Source organism: Megalops cyprinoides, chromosome 8 (genome assembly GCF_013368585.1).
Source record: "Megalops cyprinoides isolate fMegCyp1 chromosome 8, fMegCyp1.pri, whole genome shotgun sequence".
NCBI lineage: Eukaryota > Metazoa > Chordata > Actinopteri > Elopiformes > Megalopidae > Megalops > Megalops cyprinoides.
In genome coordinates this window covers 22,336,296-22,359,977 of record NC_050590.1, presented here as the reverse complement: position 1 = coordinate 22,359,977, position 23,682 = coordinate 22,336,296, and the positions used below count along the sequence as shown (strand labels likewise).

At 39.4% G+C, this 23,682-nt stretch overlaps 2 protein-coding genes across 2 annotated transcripts; both read left to right on the top strand.

The window, feature by feature from the left end:
- Positions 1–1,238: 1,238 nt before the first annotated feature.
- Positions 1,239–14,080, top strand: mtch2 (mitochondrial carrier homolog 2). Its single transcript, XM_036535807.1, has 13 exons — positions 1,239–1,394; positions 2,836–2,920; positions 3,137–3,243; positions 6,027–6,053; positions 6,452–6,505; positions 6,976–7,033; positions 7,398–7,449; positions 8,337–8,396; positions 8,985–9,078; positions 9,522–9,569; positions 9,679–9,746; positions 12,553–12,628; positions 13,136–14,080. The coding sequence occupies exons 1-13, from the start codon at positions 1,308–1,310 to the stop codon at positions 13,220–13,222; spliced, it is 903 nt and encodes a 300-aa protein (XP_036391700.1). The 5' UTR covers positions 1,239–1,307; the 3' UTR covers positions 13,223–14,080.
- A 3,380-nt stretch (positions 14,081–17,460) lies between these two features.
- On the top strand, positions 17,461–21,447 carry LOC118781629 (toll-like receptor 13). Its single transcript, XM_036534641.1, has 3 exons — positions 17,461–17,793; positions 17,869–20,172; positions 21,010–21,447. The coding sequence occupies exons 1-3, from the start codon at positions 17,461–17,463 to the stop codon at positions 21,445–21,447; spliced, it is 3,075 nt and encodes a 1,024-aa protein (XP_036390534.1).
- Positions 21,448–23,682: the final 2,235 nt, after the last annotated feature.

The following is a 23,682-nucleotide window of genomic DNA, read 5'->3' as shown; positions in this document are numbered from 1 at the left end:
ATGTGTTCCTTTTGGGGGTGTCAAAAATCCACCCCCTTGTAACACACATGCCCACATATTAATGTGCTGTATATATCCACACCTTTTTGAATAGCTGCACTGTGAGCTGAAACCAAGACTTCTTGTCAACAGGTCATCTGAGGTGGCTGCTCCAGAAACTGCAGAAATGGTCGTCACTTTCCCACAGGTGGCCATAGCCAGCCCTCTGCTGCTAGAGCGGCCTTGCCCACAGCGCCACAGGCTACAAAAGCTACAGAAAATTACCCTAGCCAAAGGCACAAAGTTCCCGTCTTCTAGGAGAGGGACAGTGAAAGTCCAGGATGAGCACATTCCTGCAGAGCCAAACCAGGGGGCCTCTCATTCTTCATAACAGACTGGGTCTCCAAACTGAAACAACCAATGTATCCTACAATGAGGCACATGTTGACTCTACTTGTGAAATAAGTTGAATTAGATGCTTATTGTTTTATACCTATTGAGACCAATATTTTGCATTTTGTGTTTATTTAATTTTGAACTGACATATTTGAGATGAAATCTTAATGACTTCATTCTTTTTTGATGATAGGTGCATTCTTAAATCAAGTAGTAAATCTTTTTTTTGTAGGTAAAACGTGTATGTGCTTTACCTGGTGTAAAGTATGAAATGCAAAAAAAAAAAACCCTCCACTGGTGCAGAGTGATTATAACAAAAAACACAGGTTTATAGGTGCTGTCGTAACACACACAACCTTACACTACCACTTCATATTTACAGTCACCAAGCTTGTACCTGCACAAGATTTAAACATTTTTCGAAGAGTGTAGGGCATGATAATATAATGTAAGTATGTGGATGTTATTCTTGTTACTGCTTTGAGGGCTAGAATGAGAGTTCTGAATTTTATTTGAGCTATAGCAGGTAGCCAATTTAAAAAGATGTGAGGCATGATATGAGTGTCACTCAGCTCAATGGCACATCATTTCATATAAATAACGTTTTTTACAGCTGAAAAAAATAATACTTGTTTCAATAATATATAATAAATGACTTTAAAAAAAAAACCCTGTGAAATCATGATGTGCAAGAAAAAGCTTGGTTTTCATATGGACTTCTGTATTTTTCATCTGATTATTTACAAAAGATGTTGCCCTAGCCATAAGCCATGTTGCCATTGCCTTTAAATATAGATTTGCAAGGGTGAGCTGTGAAAAGATCGGCGGTCACGTGATCACAGTCCCGTCGCAGAGCACGTCTCACGTGACATTTAGCTAGTGCCCTTTCCCCCGCTCCCAGCTTTGAGAAAGGTTGCCGAGTTTTGTGTGTCATGGCGGACACGTGTGGCCAGGTGCTGTTGGGTAGTGGACTTACCGTCCTTTCCCACCCGTTGATGTACATCAAGGTGCTAATTCAGGTAAGAGGCGGACGAGACAAACTCTATACAGACAGTTCGAAAAATGCATGGCTTACCATCTAGCTAGCTAACTAATTATTTTTCCGTGTTAGCAACTTTAGCCAGACGAAGCTAGCCTCAGCTAGCTAACTAGCTTGCTAACGTTGCTTGCTAGCTGTTTTAATTTAGTTGTCACTCGCACAATCGGCTGACACAGACAGTTTCAGTTGTCTAAATTTGGCTAATACTTTGTGTTATAGTAAGCGTTTTTTGGAGTCGTTTTTCTTGTTACCGTGTGTTGCTTTCGGTTAGCAACGGTAGGAAGTATCGGTATCAGTCCATCTTTCAATGAGATTCTTTTGACACCGTGACGTCACAGGATGTCATTTATAAATTTGACTTTCATAGTGACCACTTTAGGTGAAATATGAGTTTGAAGTGCTTCGAAACATTTGAACTTTTGTGTCATGATTAGCTAGCTAGCTACTTAACAGCCATGTCAAGGTATAGGGAATGCATTTCAACCGATTGTCGGCACCCAACGCAAGCATGTGTTTCTGAAAGGGCGTCCTTCGGCCCACCGAGATTGTAGAACTGTACTGCAATGTGGGTGTATAGCGCATTAGCGAGGTGTAGGCTAGTAAATATCCTGTCTACCTTGCTATCTAGCTGTCAGGCTAGACTATGAGATACTTATCTAGCTGTAAGCACGTTAACGGTCGTTGTTTTTGTAAAAGCAATCTTATAATAGTTTGGGAAGTTGCTAACTGTCAGCTATTTAATACTATAACCCAACTAGACAAACAGTTGTGAAGCTCTGGAAGTGTTTGAGTCCTTGAATTTGCCAAGTAGAAAACTGACTGTGCTAACGTATTAATGTTAACAGCCAGACGGCTAGCAGTCCTCATCTGTGCTCGCCATTTTCCATCTTTAAATTGTCATTTTGAAGATGTAAATATGGTATGGTGATAATCCAACTGAAAAAATATGGACGGTTTCCACCAAGCGTTCAATACTGTATAATTTCCTGGTAAGTTACTTATTTAAACTAGGTCGCTAAGCATTTGAAGTTAGTATACAAACCCTCGGAAGTGCATATAAAATAGATTATTATTAACTGTTGATTGGTTTTGAATGAAATTGATACAGGTAATGTAGACTTCCACCAGCACAAAATTCCATTCAGTTGGAAGTAAGTGGGAATAGACAGGATGACCACAATAGGAGAAAATTTGGGAAGCACTGGCGAGATCCAATCAAAAGGCATGAAAACAAGGAACTGATTCGACCAATGGCAGGAGTTGAAACCTGTCTGCCCACATTATAAACGGGTCTTCAGTATGGTGCCAAGGCCTAGACAAGTACCCAGTCCTTGAGAAGCACTGTTCTTGTTTCAAACTAACTTAGTTACTTTTACATATAGAATTGGATTTTCTTCTTTGACCAATAAATTCTGTTACAGGTTGGGCATGAACCCCTCCCTCCCACCATAGGAAGAAATATTTTTGGCAGACAGGTCTACCAGCTGCCAGGACTTTTTGCATATGGTAAGACCATGCTAGAACATAAACATTTTTGTAGGGGTGGAGGGTTGTGAGGGCACAATGAACATCCAAATAGGTCCAAGGAAAGTACTTTATCTTACTACAGTTCAGGAAATTTGCTTTATTTATATTTATTATATGTTGATGTTGAAAAGTATGTTTCTTAACCATGTGATGCACGTCTTGTTTTCTTTTTGTTTTTTTTTTGTTTTTTTTTAGCTAAACACATCACAAAGATCGATGGGAAGTCAGGCCTCTTCAACGGTCTGGCACCCAGGCTCTGCGCTGGAACTATTGGCACTGTTGTACACAGCAAGGTCCTGCAGGTGGGAGCATATAACTGAGCATTTATTTGGACTGGTTTTGAATTGTCAGTGATTTTTCTCCATTTTTTCCCCAATTTTGAATGTCTGGTTGTGTCATACCTACCCCCTGTTGCTGCAACCCCTACTGTTCAGTTGAGGAGGGTAGAAAAGCATGCTCTCTGCTGAAACAGTTCATGTCACCACCACTTCTTTATGCACCACATTCCCCATGCCAGTACTTGCCCTTGCTGCGCACCATGCCTGCACTTCATGTACACATTTAAACAGACAGAACTGCAGACACCCAGATTACCAGTGGGGGTCACTAGCAACAGGACAGACAAACCCTGGGATGACCTACCTACACTTATGTACATGGCTGAACAAAGCTAATTTGTTCCATTGCTGTAGGTACCTGGTTATTATTGGCTGATGACACAGATGGTATGGAATGTGTGCCAAAGGGCTCAGACTGTGCTTAAAACAAACACATTTACCGACTGAGCCACTCAGGAGCCAATATTTGGACTTACTTGATATCTAAGTGCTTAACATTTCCCATTTGGTCAAAGGCTGTTCTAACCACTTGACTGAAGTCATTCTATAAAATAAAAGGAAGAACAATGCTAGTTTGGGAAGCCCTGTTTAGTTCTTTAATCTCTACGCAGGTGACCATCTTCATGCTTGACTGAACAAAAAAGCAAATTTAAAACCCATCAGCTCGAGTCCAGTGCCACTGGATGCATAACTTTTAACATTGTTATTTAGATAAATTCCCGTGTTGTGCCAAATTGGCAGGCAAGTGGCAATTTGGTGAGCCCCATGTAATTTTTAAATCTGAAATGATGAAATCCAGTGCATTCACTAAATGGAACTTTAGAGAGGAGAGAAGGCTTTAATAGTATTCTGAAGACTGGTCCCTGAGGTATTTTTTGCATTTTAAATTTAAAGATTCACACCCCTAACAAGGTGAAGTGTGGAACTGAAGTTAATAAAAGTTTTATGCGAACCTCTCAGATATAAGCTTGGGACTCCATATATTTTTTCTTTTTGGAGAACTTATTTTTATTATTACCGTGCATTTTTATTTTTATTATTACCGACCGGAAGTCATTCATTTCTATGTGAGCCAGCGTCTCTCGGCAGCGAGCAGTGACGTGACTGTTGGCAGTATGTCTTGGGTGGTGTGGGCGTCAGAATAAAGTTGAAGACCGGGGAACTTTATGGTAATGAGCTATGACGCGGTTCGGCAGCAACCAATCGGAATTGGTTGTGCTCCGCTCTAGAGAATTCTAGAGAACACAGCCGTGTAAACTTTTGTTCTCACCAAACATTTACTTTAATGTAGGCTACACACAAATTAACATTAATGTTAATTAAAGACCAAGGCTAGTAAACATGTCCTATAAAAATGCATGTTGAAATTTGACTTCGCACTTAGCATCAACACAAAAGTCACACCACACAAATGGCTTTTAATTAGGCTAATTTACTTGGTTACCAAATGTGTAATTATAATTGTTCATTTCTGTCCTACATCAATCTATTTCTTACCTTCACATTTAAAAGATTTCATGAGGTTAACTTACACCCTTGTGGTCAGTCGGCACAAAGTTACCGTTCAACACGTTTGTTTGCTTTGCGGCCCCTTTAAATAACATTTGCAAGACCAAGCATTCTGAACAAAGTTGTAGCCGCCTATTTCATCTACGTAAGCGCGTCCACTTCTTCGACAGCGTGATTGGCAGGGCAGCCAGAGCAAATTCTGATGCTCTTGCCGCTCGCAGTGTGACGATACGGTTAGTCAGAGTAAAACTGAGCGTAAATTGATTCATTTCTGTCCAAGTGATTTTTTTCAGTGTAATGTGAGACAAATTGACTTTGTACTTTATACAAACTTTGTACACTTGGCATGAGATGACCCTTTTGGCTACTTACAGATTTTAAGCGCTGAAAGCATTATAACCCAGCCAAAAGGCAGAAGTTGGGCACCACACTTTTGATATGATATGACTCTTTGTTCTGTTAGAACAAATGATGGAATGGGTGTTAAAATATGACAATTGGTCTGAGTTATTTTATTTATGTGCAAACTAAAGCAAGAAGATGGCACTGTAAGCCACTGCCTTTGAATCAGAATGAAGATGCAGTCGTCATTTTTCAGGCAGTTCATGAAATACATTCCGAAAGAGAACACAAAGTAAATAAAGTAATAATAAACATTATTTACTTTTATCAGCTTTTTAGCTGTTTTTTGTGTTCGAGTCCCCAATAAGCTGCTGAGCTGTTTGTTGAATACTGACTTTGATTTAACATCCCTGCTATATGAGTAATATAAAAGAAATTAAGCTCAAGTGTAGCTCTTCAGTGGGATCTAAACCAGGTAATTCAACAGGTAATTATGATTTAGAGTAACAGCTATATTGCATTGTTCAAAGGGAAAATATATTAACGAAAATATGTTGAACAACCAACTTTACCTTCATAATAGCAGAAACATGTCTCTTACCAACAAGTTTCTTTTGCAAGTATTTCATAGCATATAGATTAAGATTTAGATCGATTAAGAGCTTAACTAAACCTTTGAGAATGAAAGAAAACCTTTGGAGTGAAAAGAAAAGTACACAGTGGGCCCACAGGACCAGGGTTGAGGACCATTGCCCTGCTCCAGCCCCTACTGGGTTGAAAGACACTCCTGATATATCAGTCGCTGCCTGCCAGCTTGTGAATGTTAGTTGGTAGGGACTTGAATAACCTTCATGTAGGTTTGAATCTCACACTGTTAATCTTTCCATGTTTTGCAGAGATGTCAGAAAGGAGGAAGAGATGAGGTAGAGGATTCATTTGTCACTGTCTGTTTGCCAGTTGCAGTTTTGTTCCGTCAGTCAGTCCCCATTTCTGTGACGCTCTGTCGACCTGTCTGTGCATCTCTCTACCTGGCTTTGTGACTCCATATGGTAGCATTGCTTTGTTGAAAGCAACAGGAAATCCAGTTGACATCACCATGTTCAATTTAAGCCATTGTAAGTAAGTCTTTGCTTGTAAGAAGTTTTCGAGAGACAGCTACCTCAATTGAACTGAAGGTCTTTACAGAGGTCTACTGTTTCACACGTCTGTTTGTGGCAACAAATGCTCCATCTAGTAAGTTCCTAGATCAACAGTAGAATTGCAGTGCATTGTTGCATTACTGAAGGAGCGCATGGAGGTGACTTTTTTCCCTTTTTTTCAGGAAACAGGAAGTAGTGAAAAAGGAGAAGGTTCCCTGCAGCATGTAGTGAATGAGGTAAGGAAAATGTTCATAAAAGGAACATGAATCTGTGTACACTATTTGAACTGTTTTAAGTCCTCTTCAGTCAGTACAGATGTGGATAGGAATGTTTCATGTAATTAACATGGAAATATCCTTAGATACTTACACAAATGTGCTATACAAATGGCATAGGTGTGACATATATGTTATTCAGGTATGTTGAGTCAAAATTCATTCTGTCACATTGTGAAAATGACTTCAATCTAAAAGATAATTTTAGATTACAGCTTACTTTCATTACATGTTGAGGTTTTGCACAGATATCAGTGTGCTACCTGTGTATTTCTTATGCCTGTAAGCTAAGGGGTGATGAAGTTTCTCATTTGATTGTGCAGAAGGGTAGTGTCTGTATGGGCACAAACTTTAACAAAAGTTGTAGGTAAGATGTGAATTGGGTTTGCGTCTCAGTTGGGTTCCTGCTCTCTCTCTCCCCCTTATCGCAGACTACCAAAGAGATGATAGCACGCTCCTGTGCCACGATTGTCACACACCCTTTCCATGGTAACCACACTGCCACTCTTGAAATTCTTGTTACTATCCTCGTTGCCGGTTAGAGAAACGGACACCTTTGGTTTGAACTAAAGAGTTAGCAAAACATTGCGTTGTTTTGAGGTTTGAGGTTGATTTAACATGATAGGGGATCACTTTTGCATTGCTTTTTACATTTGCATTTGCCAGATTGTCAGTGATTTGTAGAAAATCATTGAGAACAAAGCTCTCCACTGTATTTTGTCCATTTACACCATCACACCATTTAAGTGTGTGTGTTTGTGTGGCTGTGTAACTCAGTGGTACAATCAGGGTAATGAAAGTCTGGAAAAATTCCAGTGTGTAAAGTAATTTTTTTTTTTTCTTTTCTTCTCAGTGATCACTTTGAGATGTATGGTCCAGTTTATTGGTAGGGAAACCAAATACTGGTAAGTACTTGTGCCCTATCTTAATTTGACCTAACAAAAGCATTATTAATCTAATTTGTTTGTGGATGTCGTAGCTGCCCTTATCTGCAAGACACATTTCCACAGCCACGCCTTCCTGTATTAGGCAGTTTGTATTTCGGTTTACCGGGTCTTACCTTCGGACCCTTGAACATCCTAAGAGCTTTAGTACTGCCTGCACCTGCCAGCATCATGTTTGTTTTGTAAGTAAACAAGCTTGGCACCTGCCATCCTGCTCATCCCCATCTTATGGCACATGTCTCTGATATTTTGGCACAAGTATTCAAACTGTGCCTGGATTTCACTTTGACATGGCTGCTCAAACCAGAGATTAAGAGCTGATACCTCATGTAAATAGTAGTTCTCCTTTACACTAGCTGGTAAAATAAGCTGTTTTGTGCACAGATGTGGGGATGCTGATGAAAACAGGTCTGATTTATTGCATGTATAACTGGCCCATTGCTAAGATTGGGTCAGTGGAAATGTCTGAAGACATGTCAGCAATGGGACATGTTTTTTTAAATAATTAAATAAATAATTAAGCAAGTTAGAGAGGAAAAATATTAACGTAATGCCTCAGAATTTGAAAGTTTGACAAGTTGATGGCTGAAGCTTGCTTTGTCAATCATCCTTTGAAAAGATTTGTTATTCCAGACACTGATACAAACCCAAGAAAGTTATCTTTGTCTTCAATAATCCATACAGAATACCATCTGGAATTAAAATCAGTATGCTGTAATTTTGATAATGCCAATAATGTGCAGATCACATTTTTTTCCAGTAATTTAATAGTTTGTCAAGGTGACATGATATTAAGGAATACTATGTTTGTGTGCAGTGCAGATAAATATAATGTTTTCTTTTCACAGTGGAGTGATTGATTCTATCGTCACAATCTACAAGGAAGAAGGAATTCTGGGATTCTTTGCGTATGTATTAATCACAATGAATGTGACATTTCTGAGTGATTTAGTAGGCTTCCCATCTTTCAGGGCTGAGGTCTAAGATGTGAGATAGGCAAATATAGTCCAGAATGAGTCAGAAAGTTAGGAAAGACTCTTTTTATAAAATCTTTTTATAAAATCTTTGTCGTGAATGAATTTCACTGTACACTTTTAAACCTGCAAATTTCCAGTTTTGTTTGTGTATAACAGTGGGAGATACCCTACAGCTGAACACAGATGGAATCAGCCATTAAATGAGTAACACAGCCACTTAAGCATTGACCAAAATCAAATGAATGAAATTAGTAATTAGTGTAATTAATTGCTTTGAAACTGTACTTAGGGGTTCTGTTAAATTGTTATATTAGCACTTTACAGAGGCAAGAAAGTGTGAATGTATGTGCATGTAAAATTACTTCAGACTGCTCCAAAGGTGAGAGTAGAGATTGTAGCTGCTCAATAACCCCAATACACTATTATATTAAACACTCTTGGTCAAGCACATTTGGCTGTCTGAAAAGGAAGGCCAGTGCCTAATTTGACTGATCAGTGTCTTTCCAATACTTTCAATAGTGGGCTGATCCCTCGTCTCCTCGGAGATGTGCTGTCTCTGTGGATCTGCAACATGCTTGCCCACCTCATCAACACCTACGCCATAGATGACACTGTAAGTAACTTTATTGAACCATCCTTGATATAGAGACAGCTCAAATAAAATCATATGCTGGATGTGGTCATGCTGCCTGATGCATCACTCATTGAAGAGTTTAACTTCAAGCGAGCAAAGATAATTCTAAATTTTAATATGAAAGATTTCTTGAATTGACCATATGTGTGATTCATGGAGTATGATAAGAGTTCCATTCATCCTCTGTCCTTATGTGAATTAAGATTTTGAGGGTGACGTCAAAGCTACTTTAATGAGAGTGTCAGAATCCCAGCCAGATGCTTAAGTAGATGTAATTTGAGCGGTGCACTCTACATTTCTTATCCAGTGTTCTTTCCTGATTGTAATAGATGATAATCTGGATCTTGATATAGTCCTATTTTCATAGCGCACTGAAGTGAATTTCCTGTACATGGAAGAAAATTTCCTTTTTCTGTACTTAGATGAATCACATGGGTGAAATCAAGAACTGCTCCCAAGCTGTAACCGGGGTAAGTGCTCATTTTGCTGGCTTCAAAGAGGTCCTCTTTGCCTTAGTATCATTGTGGTGATGTGAATGTTATTCTAATCAGTTCTTGTGTCTTTGTCTTTGTTTTCCAGTTCTTTGCCAGTATGCTCACCTATCCTTTTGTGTTGGTGTCCAACCTAATGGCTGTCAATAACTGCGGGTAAGGAACCAACCACTGTTATCTCAAAAGCAAGGACTGAGGTGCTTTGTCTGACTGCATTTGCAGAGTGCAGTGTACATTTTATTTGCATTGCTTTTTGGCAGTGACATTAACACTGTTTTGGGGAATACAGAGGTGTAGAATTTTTGGTATAGCCACCACATTGAATGCCCAGTAGGACTGGATATAGCCAAGAGATTTAGAATGTCTTTTTTACTGATTCTGAGTGCATGTGGTGCGGTAGCTAAATGGGTGAGGCCCATTTTAACAAAAGAGTACCGAGGTGGCTACGTCACACTGGTGTTGGAGTAAAATTCCCCATTCATTTTAGTCATAGACATTTTTTAAAACACACTTTTAAAGTACTTCTAGTGATTTATAGCTTATCATTGATTTCCAGATTATATATTGTGATCCCAACCTGCGACTTATATTGTTTATTTTAATAGTTTCGAGCTAAATTTTACGTAATTTGTTTTTTAATCTTATACCCTAGTATGGGTGTGAATTTTAAGAAGTGTCCTTAATCGATTATTGTTAACCTTATCAAATAATAATCGATTAATTGTCGGGTTTTTTTCTTAGCCCACCCAATTCTGTTTAGTAGGCTTGGCGTAAATTCTACAAATTTTTCGTAGAAGTTTATTATACTCTAGGCTGTTATAAAAGCGATAGTTATCTTGTATATATACATAACACAAATGCATGGTATATTCCTCAGTTAAATGTTTATTGTAAATCAAAAATATAAGATATTCTTCTATAGCATATCAAAAAATGTTGTGTAGGCCTAGGTTTCGTTTTCCTATTAAGGCCAACAGGAAAAAGGGGGAAAAAACTAAAACAACTCCGTTTCATTTGTCACAAGTGAACCGATAGCCTAACATTATCCCTCTTGAACAATATAGACGACAGTAGCCTAAACTAAGCCTTCTGAACTAAAGGCATACACACTTCAGAGTCTGATCTCCTATACTCACATAGACCTGAATAACCTAAAACCTAAGCATTTTTATTCAGGAAGATCAGCATATCTATATGGTCAGGGGTGAGTCTTGTGCCAGCTGCTGAGAATTTGTAACTTATTTGTTATGGTATGTAGTGCGCATGTTACCTTAGCCTATATGGTTCGTTATGTTTTCATTTGCGTTAAGTTTCTCATAGATTTCAGTTAGCATTTGCTATATGTTTAGAGTTAAATTGCTGTTTCCTCAAAGCTAAAATTAGCTAGAATTTCTCCAATCTAGTGTTCTAATAGCACCAGTTTTAGCATATGTGCTAAATGGCTAATCACACCGGTGTGACCGTATGCGCGAAAGGGTTAAAACGAAATTTTGCCGTTCAGCACATCTGCGTTTGCCACGCCTTTCAGTAATTCAGACAGGTAAATATCCGCGCTGGAATTACGTAAGGAAATTGCGGTCTTGATAATATGATTAATTTGCGTTAAAAATTAATGCGTTAAAGTTTCCAGATTAATCGCGATTGACCGTTAACGTGTTAACGTTGACAGCCCTAATTACAAGAGGAAACGGTTCTAAACTTGTGGAAGTTTAAATCAATTAATTGTTTAATTAAATCTTAATCAATTAAATTATTATTAACAGTTAATCTATAGACGATTAATTAACAGCCCTATACCCTAGTACAACCACGGGCTAAAAACTACACGTCTCGTGAAAGCACAGAGCTTTCTCATTCCTGCTCTCCGGCGTTGCTAGCTAGTGTGTGGCTAATCATCGCTATCAGCTATTGCAACCTCGTCTTTAGCAGTCATCGCTATCAGCAAAAGCAAGCTCATCGTTACCAGCAATGGTGTCGCTTAGCCATATTCTCCTCTTCTTTAAGGATGAGACCTGAAGTTTTCAGCGGGGAGGAATTTAGTTATTTTGAGGGCCATATCACAGGTTTGGTCAGGGTGAGCATGAGGGATAAGACCTACAGGGTGTCAGTGAGTGTAGACCAGTGTAACGTTAGGTAGCATAGCTAACCAGCTAGCTAGCTAGCAAGCAATGTCAGGTTACCACATCATCACCCATCGAGCTTGCTAAGTGGACTGGTTGTTAGCCCACGATTTTGAATGATGAAAAACACCCGAAGCCTTTGAGACATATCTACAGAGTCAGAAACACCTTGATGTTTACGCAAAAAGATAATTCTGCTTACACGTGTAGATTTGGGCACTTGACTTGAGTGAAAATGCACATTCAGTTAGCTACATTTGATAGACATCTCTCTGGTGTGCTTACAGAGATAACCTTCACGGGTTCCATGATTCCCGTGGGGAATTTTGGAAACCTGAAAAATTTGCAGTCGTTCACATATGCAGGGTGGCTGCAGTCCGGCACAAAGCACTGAACCATTTTATAACGATTACGGTTGTTTGTTTGTAGCTAGCTAGCTGTCATCATTTTTGCTACTGTGTCTTCCACTAGCAAACCTAGCTGGGCTCAAAGCCAACGATTTTCTAAACTGAAGATCCCAGAATGCCCAGATTAGATGGTGGTATCTGATTTGTCAGGACGTTCCCCCAGCAAGTCCAAATATATCCTCACACCGAACAGATTAATTCAGGAAATTCCCAGCTCCTGAAATGAATCCGAACTTGAGTATAGATGGATAGTGTGCAAAGCCCATTGTAATTTTCCATAGGGAGTTTACTTCTGACACCAGCGAAGAACCAGTGATGACGTACCCACCTCGGTACGCTATTCAGATAAAGTGAGCCTCTACCAATTATTCACCAGGAACAAACAAACAGGAACAACTTTGGAGAATTGGTACAAACTGCATGTCCTGTTTGCAGGCTGGCTGGTGGCCTGCCACCCTACGCATCTGTGTATCCCACCTGGGTAGACTGCTGGAGACACTTGAGCCAAGAGGTAAAGTACATATATAGACACACACACCTGCACTGATACAGTGGCTTTTTATGTTAACCACTATGTACGTCTACAGAGCACTGTGGTGACAGTTTTGCTGTTGGAGTGATTTTGAATAGTTTTGATGTGATCAAGTCATGAAGGCTGTAATGTAGATACTCAAGAACCATTCATCAAATTCTTCAAATAGACCATGTGCACAGGTTGGATATTTATTGTGTCAGTGGCTATGTACCAATGTCCAAATACTCAAAACACATTTAAAAGTAAGTAAAGCAGCAACCTGTCCCATAGTCCAGTCCAGCTGTTCTCAAGCGCTCAACAGAATTGGTTGGACAAACAACACATTTTCACATTTTGATCGTAAGTACATGGCAGAAAAACCTTTTTGTTTCCTTACTATGATAGCCTAAGAATACAGTCCAGTTTTGGGAACTTAAACTGTGATGCTGCAGTGTAACTGAAATGAATTATCAGCACTGATGTTGTTGTTCTGTTGTTTTTCAGGGGAACATGAGCAGAGGCAACAGTCTGTTTTTCCGAAAGTTGCCTGCAGGGAAGACGTACGCACTTGATCAGAAGAGATTTTTTTAAAGCGGTAGACAACAACATAGTATCATGTTTTATTAATAAAAAGCAAATTGGGACAAATGGGAGGGGGGTATCTAATTCTTTGTATGCATTTGTTTACAATTATGTACTCAATTTTTTTTTTTTTAACATTGTCAAACTGCCACCAGTAAAGCCATTTATGCATTATTTAATGACCGTGTGAGCTGCTTTGACTGAGATAGTAAAGAGCTTTATTTTAATATTTAGGGATTCGTGTAAATACGCTGCAGGACTATAAAGATACAAAATTATTTAACTTTGCGGGTTTACTATGATACCTTATTGATATTTCCTTCAGTATAGTTTCTTGTACATTTGTTTTTCTGGATGAGACCATATACGGATTCAAATGCTCATAATTTATCACCAACAAATATATCTTCCCATCCATGAAATGTTTCAGATCTGGTGTCAAACAGTCCTTAAATGGGCAAGATCTTCTAGTCACTTCCCAAAATTCAGTTTAGATGAAAGATTTAGAAAAAAAGTTCAGGTTGTACAGGACGATCGTTAGGGAATTTTTGAAGATCCATTTTTCATTATATAAAACAGAAATTGGTCCGTCTTGTATCAGTGTGTTGAACTGATGAACGTATGTAACCAAGCTGCATAATTCAGGTGGTTGACATTGAAAAATGTATGAGTCAAATGAGCTGTGGTGTGAAGTAGGCAAAAAGTAATTTCTGGTTTCAGTGAGTCCTAACTGAAATGTTGAAAAAATCTCAACCTTCCCCAAAGAGCTGTAATATGTATTTTGTGTTTAACCCATTGAATCCTGGTGGTAACCAAAGCTTCCTGCAGTGCACCCTTTTTCAGACTGATCAAAATAAACAAAAATGCCCTGGAGGTCTGTTTATGTATTTCATTTAGACAAGGAAAGGATCTGCATTCTACTTTTGAACTTCTGAAATATAGCACAAAGCTCATGGTATCTTTCCTTTTTTGGTACAAACCAAATGGGGAAAGTAATTTAACAGTCCTGTGTGCCTCTATAAAATGAAAGCAGAGATGGGAGTTGATTAACATTTTAGAAAGTCCAAGAATACTGGCTTCTGAGATGCATCTCAGGGAATAGTCCTAAGAAGTGTATGTTGTGCTGTGGGTTGTTTACCAAGGCATGGAGGTAGCTTAGCTCACAGATAGGTTGGAGAACAAATTGTACCTGTATTGTGTTCAGGCAGCATAAATCATCATTTCAGATTTTTCCAAAGGATGTGCCTACCAAGCTATTGGCAGCTTGTTATGTCTCTGTGCAGGTCAGGTTCATTGAGTAGCACAGAATATGTCAAGAGTTGTACCCCTTTTCATTGTAGATGTTTCCAGAGTGAACTATGAATTATTTAAGCTGTTTTGAACTTTAAGGGTAATTACTGCAGAATTGCAGTTTTCCCCAAGGCTGAAATCTCATTTTATTTCAAGGTAATATTTGTGCCTAAATTATGGTTGTCGTGTGAGCGTGGGACTTTTCCACACAACCCAACCTTGTAATGCCAGAGGCAACCTCACATAGAAAGCAGATAGTAAGGTCCATAAATGTTTATTATAGATTAATCGGTGAAGAAATGCTAAAAATATAACTTTTTAAAAACATGTAGTTATTGAAGATTTTAAGGAGAATATTCTGATCTCCCTCTACTGGACAACTTTTGATCAATCATCAGACCCTGCACACTGGCCAGGCCACTGCCCTCAGCTTTTTCAGGATGCTTGACTGTCGCCATCTCTTGTATCCTTGCATCCTGGTTGTGTTCTCTGTCTCGGTCCCTGTTTGCTGAAATGAGTTGCTTGTTGCATTCAGAACAGCAGAGATGTTGGCCATCTTCCATCACAGACTAACGACTGTTCTCTTCAGGCTATACCTTAGCCTCTACCAAAGTGCGACCTGTTCTCTTTATGCATGGTTAGATATGTGGAAGTGTTCTACAAGGTTATCTTTAATATGTGGAAGTTTACTTAAGGTTATGTGTAAGCATTGTAGTTGGAATGATACAGTCCCTCTGTCATGTATATTGCATTACATGATCATCTAGGCTTACAAGTTGATCTAGTCGTGTGCTTGGCATCTCAGTACTTTGGCACTGATGTCTGTTGGTGTCTTTTTGGTGCAGCTTTTTATACCATATTATTGGATGCACTTTGCTCTATTCCTAAGCAACTTATATCTGCTTAATGGCAGTGATGTAAATATGCATGTCCAGGAAGTGTTTCATGTTTTGTGTATATGTGAGTGGGAATAACTTATTAAAAAAAAAAAAAAAAAAAAAAAACACCAGACACTTGACACTCGGCACACATTTATTCTTACCACCCGCTGGGGCCCAGTTTGTCTTCCTTCCCTATTTTTCCCTATGTGCATTTCCTTTGGAGCTCAGTTGCAGTGTGTCATGCAACTGATGCAAGCACTGTGGAACAAGGTAAGGACTGTGATCTGTAATTTAAATGAAATATTTATTTGTCATCTGAACATTTGTTCTTGTTACCACTGAGTATTTTCAAGAGGTTTGAGGGACTAGACATATGAATACTGCATTTAGGACACCACCCACATGAGTCATTGTAAAACATTGTACCTTTTAAGTCTACCGTAAGTCTGGTTGCTTTGGCTTAAACAGTTCCAGTAAATACTCAGCTTTATGAATGGATATGCAGAATAATTTTAAAGGAAATCTGTAAATGTTTATCTTATTTATGGCTGTCTATGCAGGGAATGAATTACTGAATTCAACAAAGTGTTTTGTATTTCATCATTTGAACTTGCACTGATAGCTCTTTTGGACAATGCTTTACTTACTTGATGCCTGAAATAAGCCAAGCAAAAATCAACAAGCACAAATTTACTTTCTTTTCTAATGTGGGAACAATTGAAAATTAATATTTTGAAGTAAAAGGTAATCTCACAAACTGCTCTAGGATTTATATATTGTATATGCAACCTCTGTGGAGTAACCTAAATGCAAAAAAGGGACCAGATGTGCTGAACATTGTAGTTACATGTCCTAAAGACGATGTTCTTCATGTGTTCTGTTCTATGGCCTCATAATATCAAATTCATGTAGTAATTTCAGGACATACTCCATTTTAAAACAATATACATTCATATGTTTTCCTGCTGTAGTAAGCTGAATATTCCTGGAGCCTGTTTCAGGAAGCAGGCTATACTAAGTCAAGCTTTTCTCGAGTTAGCCAGATAAAGTTAGCCCACTAACTGAACCAATGCTGCATTTAAATGTCTTTTAAATATGAGGTTACTCAGTTGTACCATATCCTAAATGCAAGCCAAGCAGTCATAGCAAATCAAGAAAAATTTGTTCATGGCCATAGGTGATATATACTTATTGCAAGATTAATCTTTTTTTCTAATCCAATGGGTATCAAAATGAGCTGGGTCTAAATCAGGGCCAAACACAGGTGCATTTTCCAAAGGGATATCCACAATGCTGATGACATTAGGAAACATGCCATTATTTGCACAGCATGAAAAAGGATATGGATAACCTGTTTCCTCTCAATATTGTGGTCCCCTGCCTTTGTACAATATAGACATAATGTAAAGCTACTCATGAACAGTTTTTCTATGGTGGCTGAAATATGTTTCTCTAATACTGTAGTAACATTTCAAGAATACTATGTGATGGTTTCCAGTGGTTCTCTAGAAATGAGGCTGTGTACTCATCTAATTTCACTTCTCTTTTTGACTTAATTTTTAAACCAAAAAAACACTGCAGGCCAGAATGACTTCTTCCTTGGAAATACACCATTCACCTAAATTCACAACTGCTTTCTTTTTATTATATGATCCATTAAACATTATAGAATGAGCTGGTTATTACATTATTTTTGCAGATGAAATGTGAACTTGGAAGAGACTGATCTGAGAATGATCTGAATTTGAAACTGCTGTACAAATACAACTCAAGACCCATCAACCTTTGATGATTCAAGACTGCAAAAGAAGCTGGATGCTTACAGCCACCTGACCATTATCTACACCTACCAAGGAATCTGCTGTAAAGCTTTTGGAAGAAAGAATGCTAACTTCCTGGTGTTACAAAATGAAAGGAAATATGGAAAGAAGAAGTTGCTGGTCTTACGTGATCTCACTGTGTTTTGTTTTGCATTGCTGGGCTAACATTGACCCAGCAAGGGGATACTCATTAAGAAACTGCACTGTTGTTGGTTCGGTCATTTACTCTGATTGGCCGAAGGTGCTCTGCTATAGAATGAGTTTCCATTCTGTTCCCTTAGACTTACCACTCAATGTCAAAATTTTAGACATTTCCTATAATTCAATTTCACAGGTCAAAGACACAGATTTCAAAAACCTCACCAACCTAAACAACCTAAATATGTCAAACAACCTAATATTTCATGTTGAGAAGGGAGCTTTCAAAGACATGATCACCTTGGTGGAGCTGAATCTGTCCAAGAACAAACTGACCACAGTGTCCAAAGGCATGTTAGAGGGCCTTGGCAACCTTACAGTGCTACGACTGGATAGAAATTATGTTGAGACGCTTGACTCTTCAGCCTTTCAATTCCTTTCTAATGTGAAGGTGATAAATTTCACTTGGAATAGGCTTCAAAACATACAGAAAGTTCAGCCTGTACTTAAATTACAAAACATACAGAAGCTGTACCTTGGAGGCAACAACTTTTCAGTCTTTCAGTCCAAAGATTTCTCAAACACATCTCTATCATTGAAAGCTCTGGATTTATCCCGGAATCCATTGAGGAAGTTTTGCATGACTGCTGACATTCTTCCACAGCTAGAGACTTTAGACCTTTCCAACACTGGTCAAAGGGAAAGCCTAGAGTGGACTGTTCTAGATGGGTCATTTCTGAGTTCTGTAAAAACACTCAATTTAAGTGGCATCCACATTTCAGAAGAGGGAATGGCTACAATACTTCAAAGCTTCCAATACTCATTGGAAAACCTTTGGCTGAATGATTTAAAGTGGATGATGATTGAGACTGTCTTAAAGTTTGGCTGTTTTCCCAAATTGAGGGTTCTCCGCATCTTGAATAACAACCTCATCTCCATCACAGATACGATGTTCCAGCCCTGCTCTCTTGTGAATGAAGTGGACTTATCAGGGAATGGGCTTTGTAATTTGTCAGAACTTACATTCAGAGACATGAAGCAGTTGAGCATACTGCGCTTACCTCTAAACAAGCTGACCCGTGTCAACAATGCCACACGATATCTCCCTAATTTGGAGGTCTTGGACCTTAGTCGAAATATCATCAACAAACTTACCTGCTTTGATTTTGCTAATCTGACTAAACTGAGACGTCTCCATTTAAGTGACAATCACATTTCCTCCATCACAAATTGTTTATTCAAGGATCTGAAAAGCCTAAAAGTACTTTGGCTTCCAAGTAACAAGTTATTAACTATTAAGGATGCTTTCATAACCGGCCTGCAAAATTTGGAAATTTTGGAATTAGAATTCAATAAGATAAGTTCTGTTGAAAAGGGGACTTTCAAAAACTTAAAATCCCTGAAATATTTGAGTCTCACTGATAATCAGATTTCTGTAATTGAAGAAAATGCTTTTGCAGGGCTAGAAAACCTTACTCAATTGCTGCTGGCATCAAACAAGATATCTCAGAACACATTAAAAAGGGCAACTGTATTTTCTGGTATGCCCAATCTAGAAGAGCTATTTTTGTATGATAATTACCTATCATACAAAAGCTATGAAAAACTCAAATACCCACCATTCATATTACTGAAGTCATTAAATTCTCTTGCCATCAACAGTCAACATCACAATGGAATTCGTAACCTGCCAATGAATCTCCTAGAAGGCCTTACTTCTTTACTGAAATTATATGCCGGGAACCTGAACATCCACTTTCTGCACCCAAACACATTTACCTACACTCCCCATCTGACATTTCTGGACCTCAGCAAAAACGCTTTCACAGTCCTCACTGCGGAGGTATTCCTACCAATACCAGAGCTCACCAGGTTCATACTGTCCAAAACGGAGGTGCAGTCCCTGGATTTCATAATCCCAGCAAACCTCACAAAGCTCAAAGTTCTGCGCACCAATGGAAATGAACTGGCAGTCATCAATGAGACACTGATTCACTCACTCCCGATGCTCAAATACCTCGACCTCCAAAATAACACCTTCACTTGTGACTGCAACAATGCATGGTTCATTGACTGGGCAGAGAAAAACTTTGACACACAGGTCATCTATACAAACAAGTTCACCTGCAGTTACCCATCTAACCTCAGAGGGACGAAACTGGTAGACATAAGCACTGACTCTTGCATGGTGGATTTGGGGTTCATGTGTTTTCTCTATACCACCATCCTGGTTCTACTGACCCTTCTAATCTCCTCTATCTACCACTTTTTGCACAGGCAGGTGGTCTATGCCTACTATCGCTTTCTGGCTTTTCTCTATGATTACAAGCAAAGGGACATATTTATGCCCCAGGGCTTCACATATGATGCCTTTATTTCCTACAACAGCCAAGATGAGCTGTGGGTCCTGAACCAGCTACTGCCCAAGCTAGAGCAAGAGCAGGGCTGGAAGCTCTGCTTGCACCACCGGGACTTCCAGCCAGGCAGGTTTATCATGGACAATATTGTAGAAAGCATCTATGCCAGCCGCAAGACCATTTGTGTGATCACCCGTAAGTACCTGGAGAGTGAGTGGTGTTCCCGGGAGATCCAGGTAGCCAGCTTCCGGCTCTTTGATGAGCAGAAGGATGTGTTGGTCCTTATCTTTCTGGAGGACATTCCAGCCTGTCAGCTCTGCCCCTACCATAGAATGAGGCAGCTAGTAAAAAAGCGTACCTACCTCACGTGGCCCAAACCAGGAGAGGACACCAGAGTTTTTTGGCAGAAACTGAGACTAGCTCTGAAGACCCAAGAGGGTCCTGAGGAGGACTGTCCTATTCTGTCTGGCCTGGTGAATTAGAGTTGGCAAAAATAACAGCCTGCAGTTAGCCAGACATACACATTTAGTAATATCACAGTAATAATACACTGTATTGTTGTTGCCTGCATACAAATTTGCATGCATTCAATTTGCTAGGTATCACAAAATGGAAATTCAATGGAAACACTTGATTTTTAATTTTTCATGGTTAATTAGAGACCTCACAGTCAATGACTGTTACGTGCGGCGCACTGTGCATGTGGAGTCTGGGCCACCTGCATCTTGGTTTTCCTCCCTCTTCTCTCTCGCTACTCTCCTGACACAGGTATCCCGCTGCGCTGTGCTGCGTCCAGCCTCCTTGTTCTGGCCCAGCCAACCAGAGATGGAGCGCCTGATTTAAATATGCCGGTTTCTTAGAGTGGAGCTCGCTGTTTTTTTTTTGATCCCTTGTTATTTTTGTGATTTGTGACTTCCAAACTTGCCTAAACTGTGTTTTGATTTTGCATTGTTTTCTGACTGTGATTCTGGATTGTGTCTCGGTTTTGCTGCACTCGGTTGTCGTGGGAGGAGGGCAGGTAAGGTGGGGATCCCTGTGTTAGTGTTCACGTTGTATAGGGTTTAGGTTAGAGGCGGGTGCCGCTTCTGTATGTTTTGTTTTAAGGTAGTCAGTGTAGTTAGGTTTTGTTTGGCTCTGCCACTCTTTTGTGTTGTTGTCAGTTGTATGTTTTGGGTGAAGGTGTTTAGGGTTGGTTTTATTTTGTTAAGTTAGTCACTCTGTCCCCCTTCGTGTCTGCTGTGACTGAGAGCGAAAGCTCCCTGTCCAGTGGTTGTGACCCTCAGTTGAGAGTGCGTTTGGTGCACCTGCAGCATGAATCGGAGGAGAAAAGACATGCACTCCAAGCGGAGCTTAACTGGCGGCTAGAGGTTCGCCGGATGGAGTTGGAGGTAGAGAAGGAGATTAAAATCCAGCAGCTCGAGCTAGAGGCAATGAAGATTGCCGCGGCTCCTGTTGCGCAGTCCACTCCTGCTGCCTCCCCCACCACGGATTCTACCCCAGTGGGTCCTCAGACCGGGTTTGACGTCAGCAGGAACATTAGTTTGGTGCCGCCTTTCCGCGAGACCGAGGTGGATTCTTATTTCAGTGCCTTTGAGCGCATTGCAGCGTCACTGCAATGGCCTAGAGAGGTCTGGCCTTTATTGCTGCAATGCAAATTTGTAGGAAAGGCACAGGAGGTATGTTCTGTGCTGTCACTGGCCAAGAGCCGGCAGTACGTAACTGTCAAGGCAGGTGTACTGCGCACATAGGAATTGGTGCCCGAGGCTTATCGGCAGTGGTTTAGGAACCATCAGAAGTCCTCGAGTCAAACATTTATTGAGTTTGTGAGAGAGAAGGGGATTCTGTTTGATAAATGCTGTGGCCTATCCGGGGCAAACCGAGCGTGGCCCTTACACTTCTGGGACATAACAATGACATAATAAGCACTCCAAACAACAGTAGTCATACATTTATAACAATCATGTGTTTCCACTTTTTCCTGCCAAAGATATTTCAAAAGAAATACCTGGGGGTGTATTAAGTTCATTTAGAGGCAACTATTTTTAGAACCCCCACTGATGAATTCATTTTGACATCATTTTTATCACCACTGCCTTTACATAATTTTTACATGGTGTTTTTCTCATATTAGCATTACATTCATACCTTTAATGGATATATTATTTGTATTTGATTTGATTGTATTGATATTTTTATTTGATAGTATTGTATTTGATTGCATTTGATTTATGCTAAACTTTAGATAAAGACCATATTTTCTCACCTATATTGATATTTATTTACTCATTTTTGTTTGATTGTTTATGAGACTACTTAATTTAGATAGAGATTTGAGTTAGTGTGACATTTAATGATAATGCTATTGTTAGAACTGAGGCTCTCTTACTCATGTAATGGTGTAGAAAACAGTTGACAGGGATGTAAATGACATTCAAGATGAACCAGTAAACCAATAGCACCAGTAATCAAAACCATTAAAAGTCTTGAATTAATGACTTGGGTACAGTGTTGATAGAAGTTAATTCCCATGTGTCCTTTCTATTGTCACACCCACTCCCAGTCAGCCAGCTCAGCCACACCCAGTTCAGCCTGGCTCAAGCACACCTGTGATCCATTCCTTCAATCAAGCCCTGCCTTTATAAGGACTCTGTTTCAGTTGCCTCATTGTGAGGTATTGTTTCTCAGATGCATTACCAAGCCTGCTCTCTGCCATTCAACCGTGTTATTTCTGTGTTTTGACCTCTCACCTATTTTTGGACCTTGCTTGTGTGTTTTTGGATTCTGGTTTGGAGTGCTTCTGATTCCTGTTGCCAACCTGTTTTTTTCCCAACCACGTTTTTGGATTCTGTCATTAAAACCCGTAACCGCATCTGCATCCCAGTCTGTTTTATTGCATCTATATCTTTGAATGTGACTATATCTATATCAATGAATCTCAGGACCTGTGTTTTCATAATAAAGCAACCAGTAAATAGTAAATGATAAATCAGGCCACAGTGCCCCAGTATCTCGGAAAGATCAATTCAGTTGTATGCAAAGATGTTTTAACTGTGTCAGTTGTGCAATTGTGTACACACAGATTTGGCGGACGATTTTCCAATTTTTCACAAGATTCCAGATTCATTATGACAGTATAGGTTTTTTAGTGTGAGTGGTGAGCTGTATTTGTTAATTCATCTGTGATTGGTGATACCTATGTTGCAATTTACAAGCATTAATAGTATGACAGTAGGTTTACTCAATCCCAAACAGTGATGGTTTAGTAAATATAGGCTAAAAAACTGAGATTGCTTAATACAAAATTAAAACTTTGTTCAGCTGATGTGAGGGAAGCATTATTTTCATGCCAACTGTTCATGGCATTCCTCCTCCACCCCATCTACTCCTGTCTTCCTATTCTTGAGTATGATGTCCAGCCTGTTGTTCAGACCCATTCCTCATACTTTAAGCCAAAACCCAGTACCCTTATTCTTATACATTTATCTGAATATGAAACTAATGAATATGCCTGTGTTATATGTGTGGATACCAAAGTTACATATTCCAAACCTTTCAGAATGGGCATATACCTCTAAATACACATACATTCAAAGAGTGTGCAGGATTGATGTTTGCTAATACTTATTCCGTGTCACATAATGCCACAAATTTGGTGTTATGCCATGCATATTTCGTCACATAAAATACTGTTTTGGTTCTTTGCTGTGTGATGAGTGTTGTGCAGAGACATGTGTCTCGACCTGAGCTACAGACATGGCTGCAGGCAATCATTGATGCAGTGCTGCTGTGGGAGGGTACCATCTTGGCCTTTCATTGGTAGAGGTGCTTTCAGCCATAGTTTCTGCCCTTGTTCCTGTCACATGAGCAAATAATAATAGTACATATATCTGTAGGCTCCTTATTATTCCCCCATCAATCCTGCTCTTTTTTTAGCTGCAGTAAGTTCTTTTAACAATAATAACAGAACTGTCTGTTCAGGCTGT

Excerpts from the sequence above, each read along its gene's own strand:
- mtch2 (XM_036535807.1), top strand. The coding sequence starts at position 1,308 with ATGGCGGACACGTGTGGCCAGGTGCTGTTGGGTAGTGGACTTACCGTC. Across the intron at positions 3,244-6,026 it reads TACACAGCAAGGTCCTGCAG|AGATGTCAGAAAGGAGGAAG; the intron begins GTGGGAGCATAT and ends CATGTTTTGCAG. Across the intron at positions 7,450-8,336 it reads GGTAGGGAAACCAAATACTG|TGGAGTGATTGATTCTATCG; the intron begins GTAAGTACTTGT and ends TTCTTTTCACAG.
- LOC118781629 (XM_036534641.1), top strand. The coding sequence starts at position 17,461 with ATGAGTTTCCATTCTGTTCCCTTAGACTTACCACTCAATGTCAAAATT. Across the intron at positions 17,794-17,868 it reads AATTCCTTTCTAATGTGAAG|AAGCTGTACCTTGGAGGCAA; the intron begins GTGATAAATTTC and ends CAAAACATACAG. Across the intron at positions 20,173-21,009 it reads GTCCTATTCTGTCTGGCCTG|CATGAATCGGAGGAGAAAAG; the intron begins GTGAATTAGAGT and ends GTGCACCTGCAG.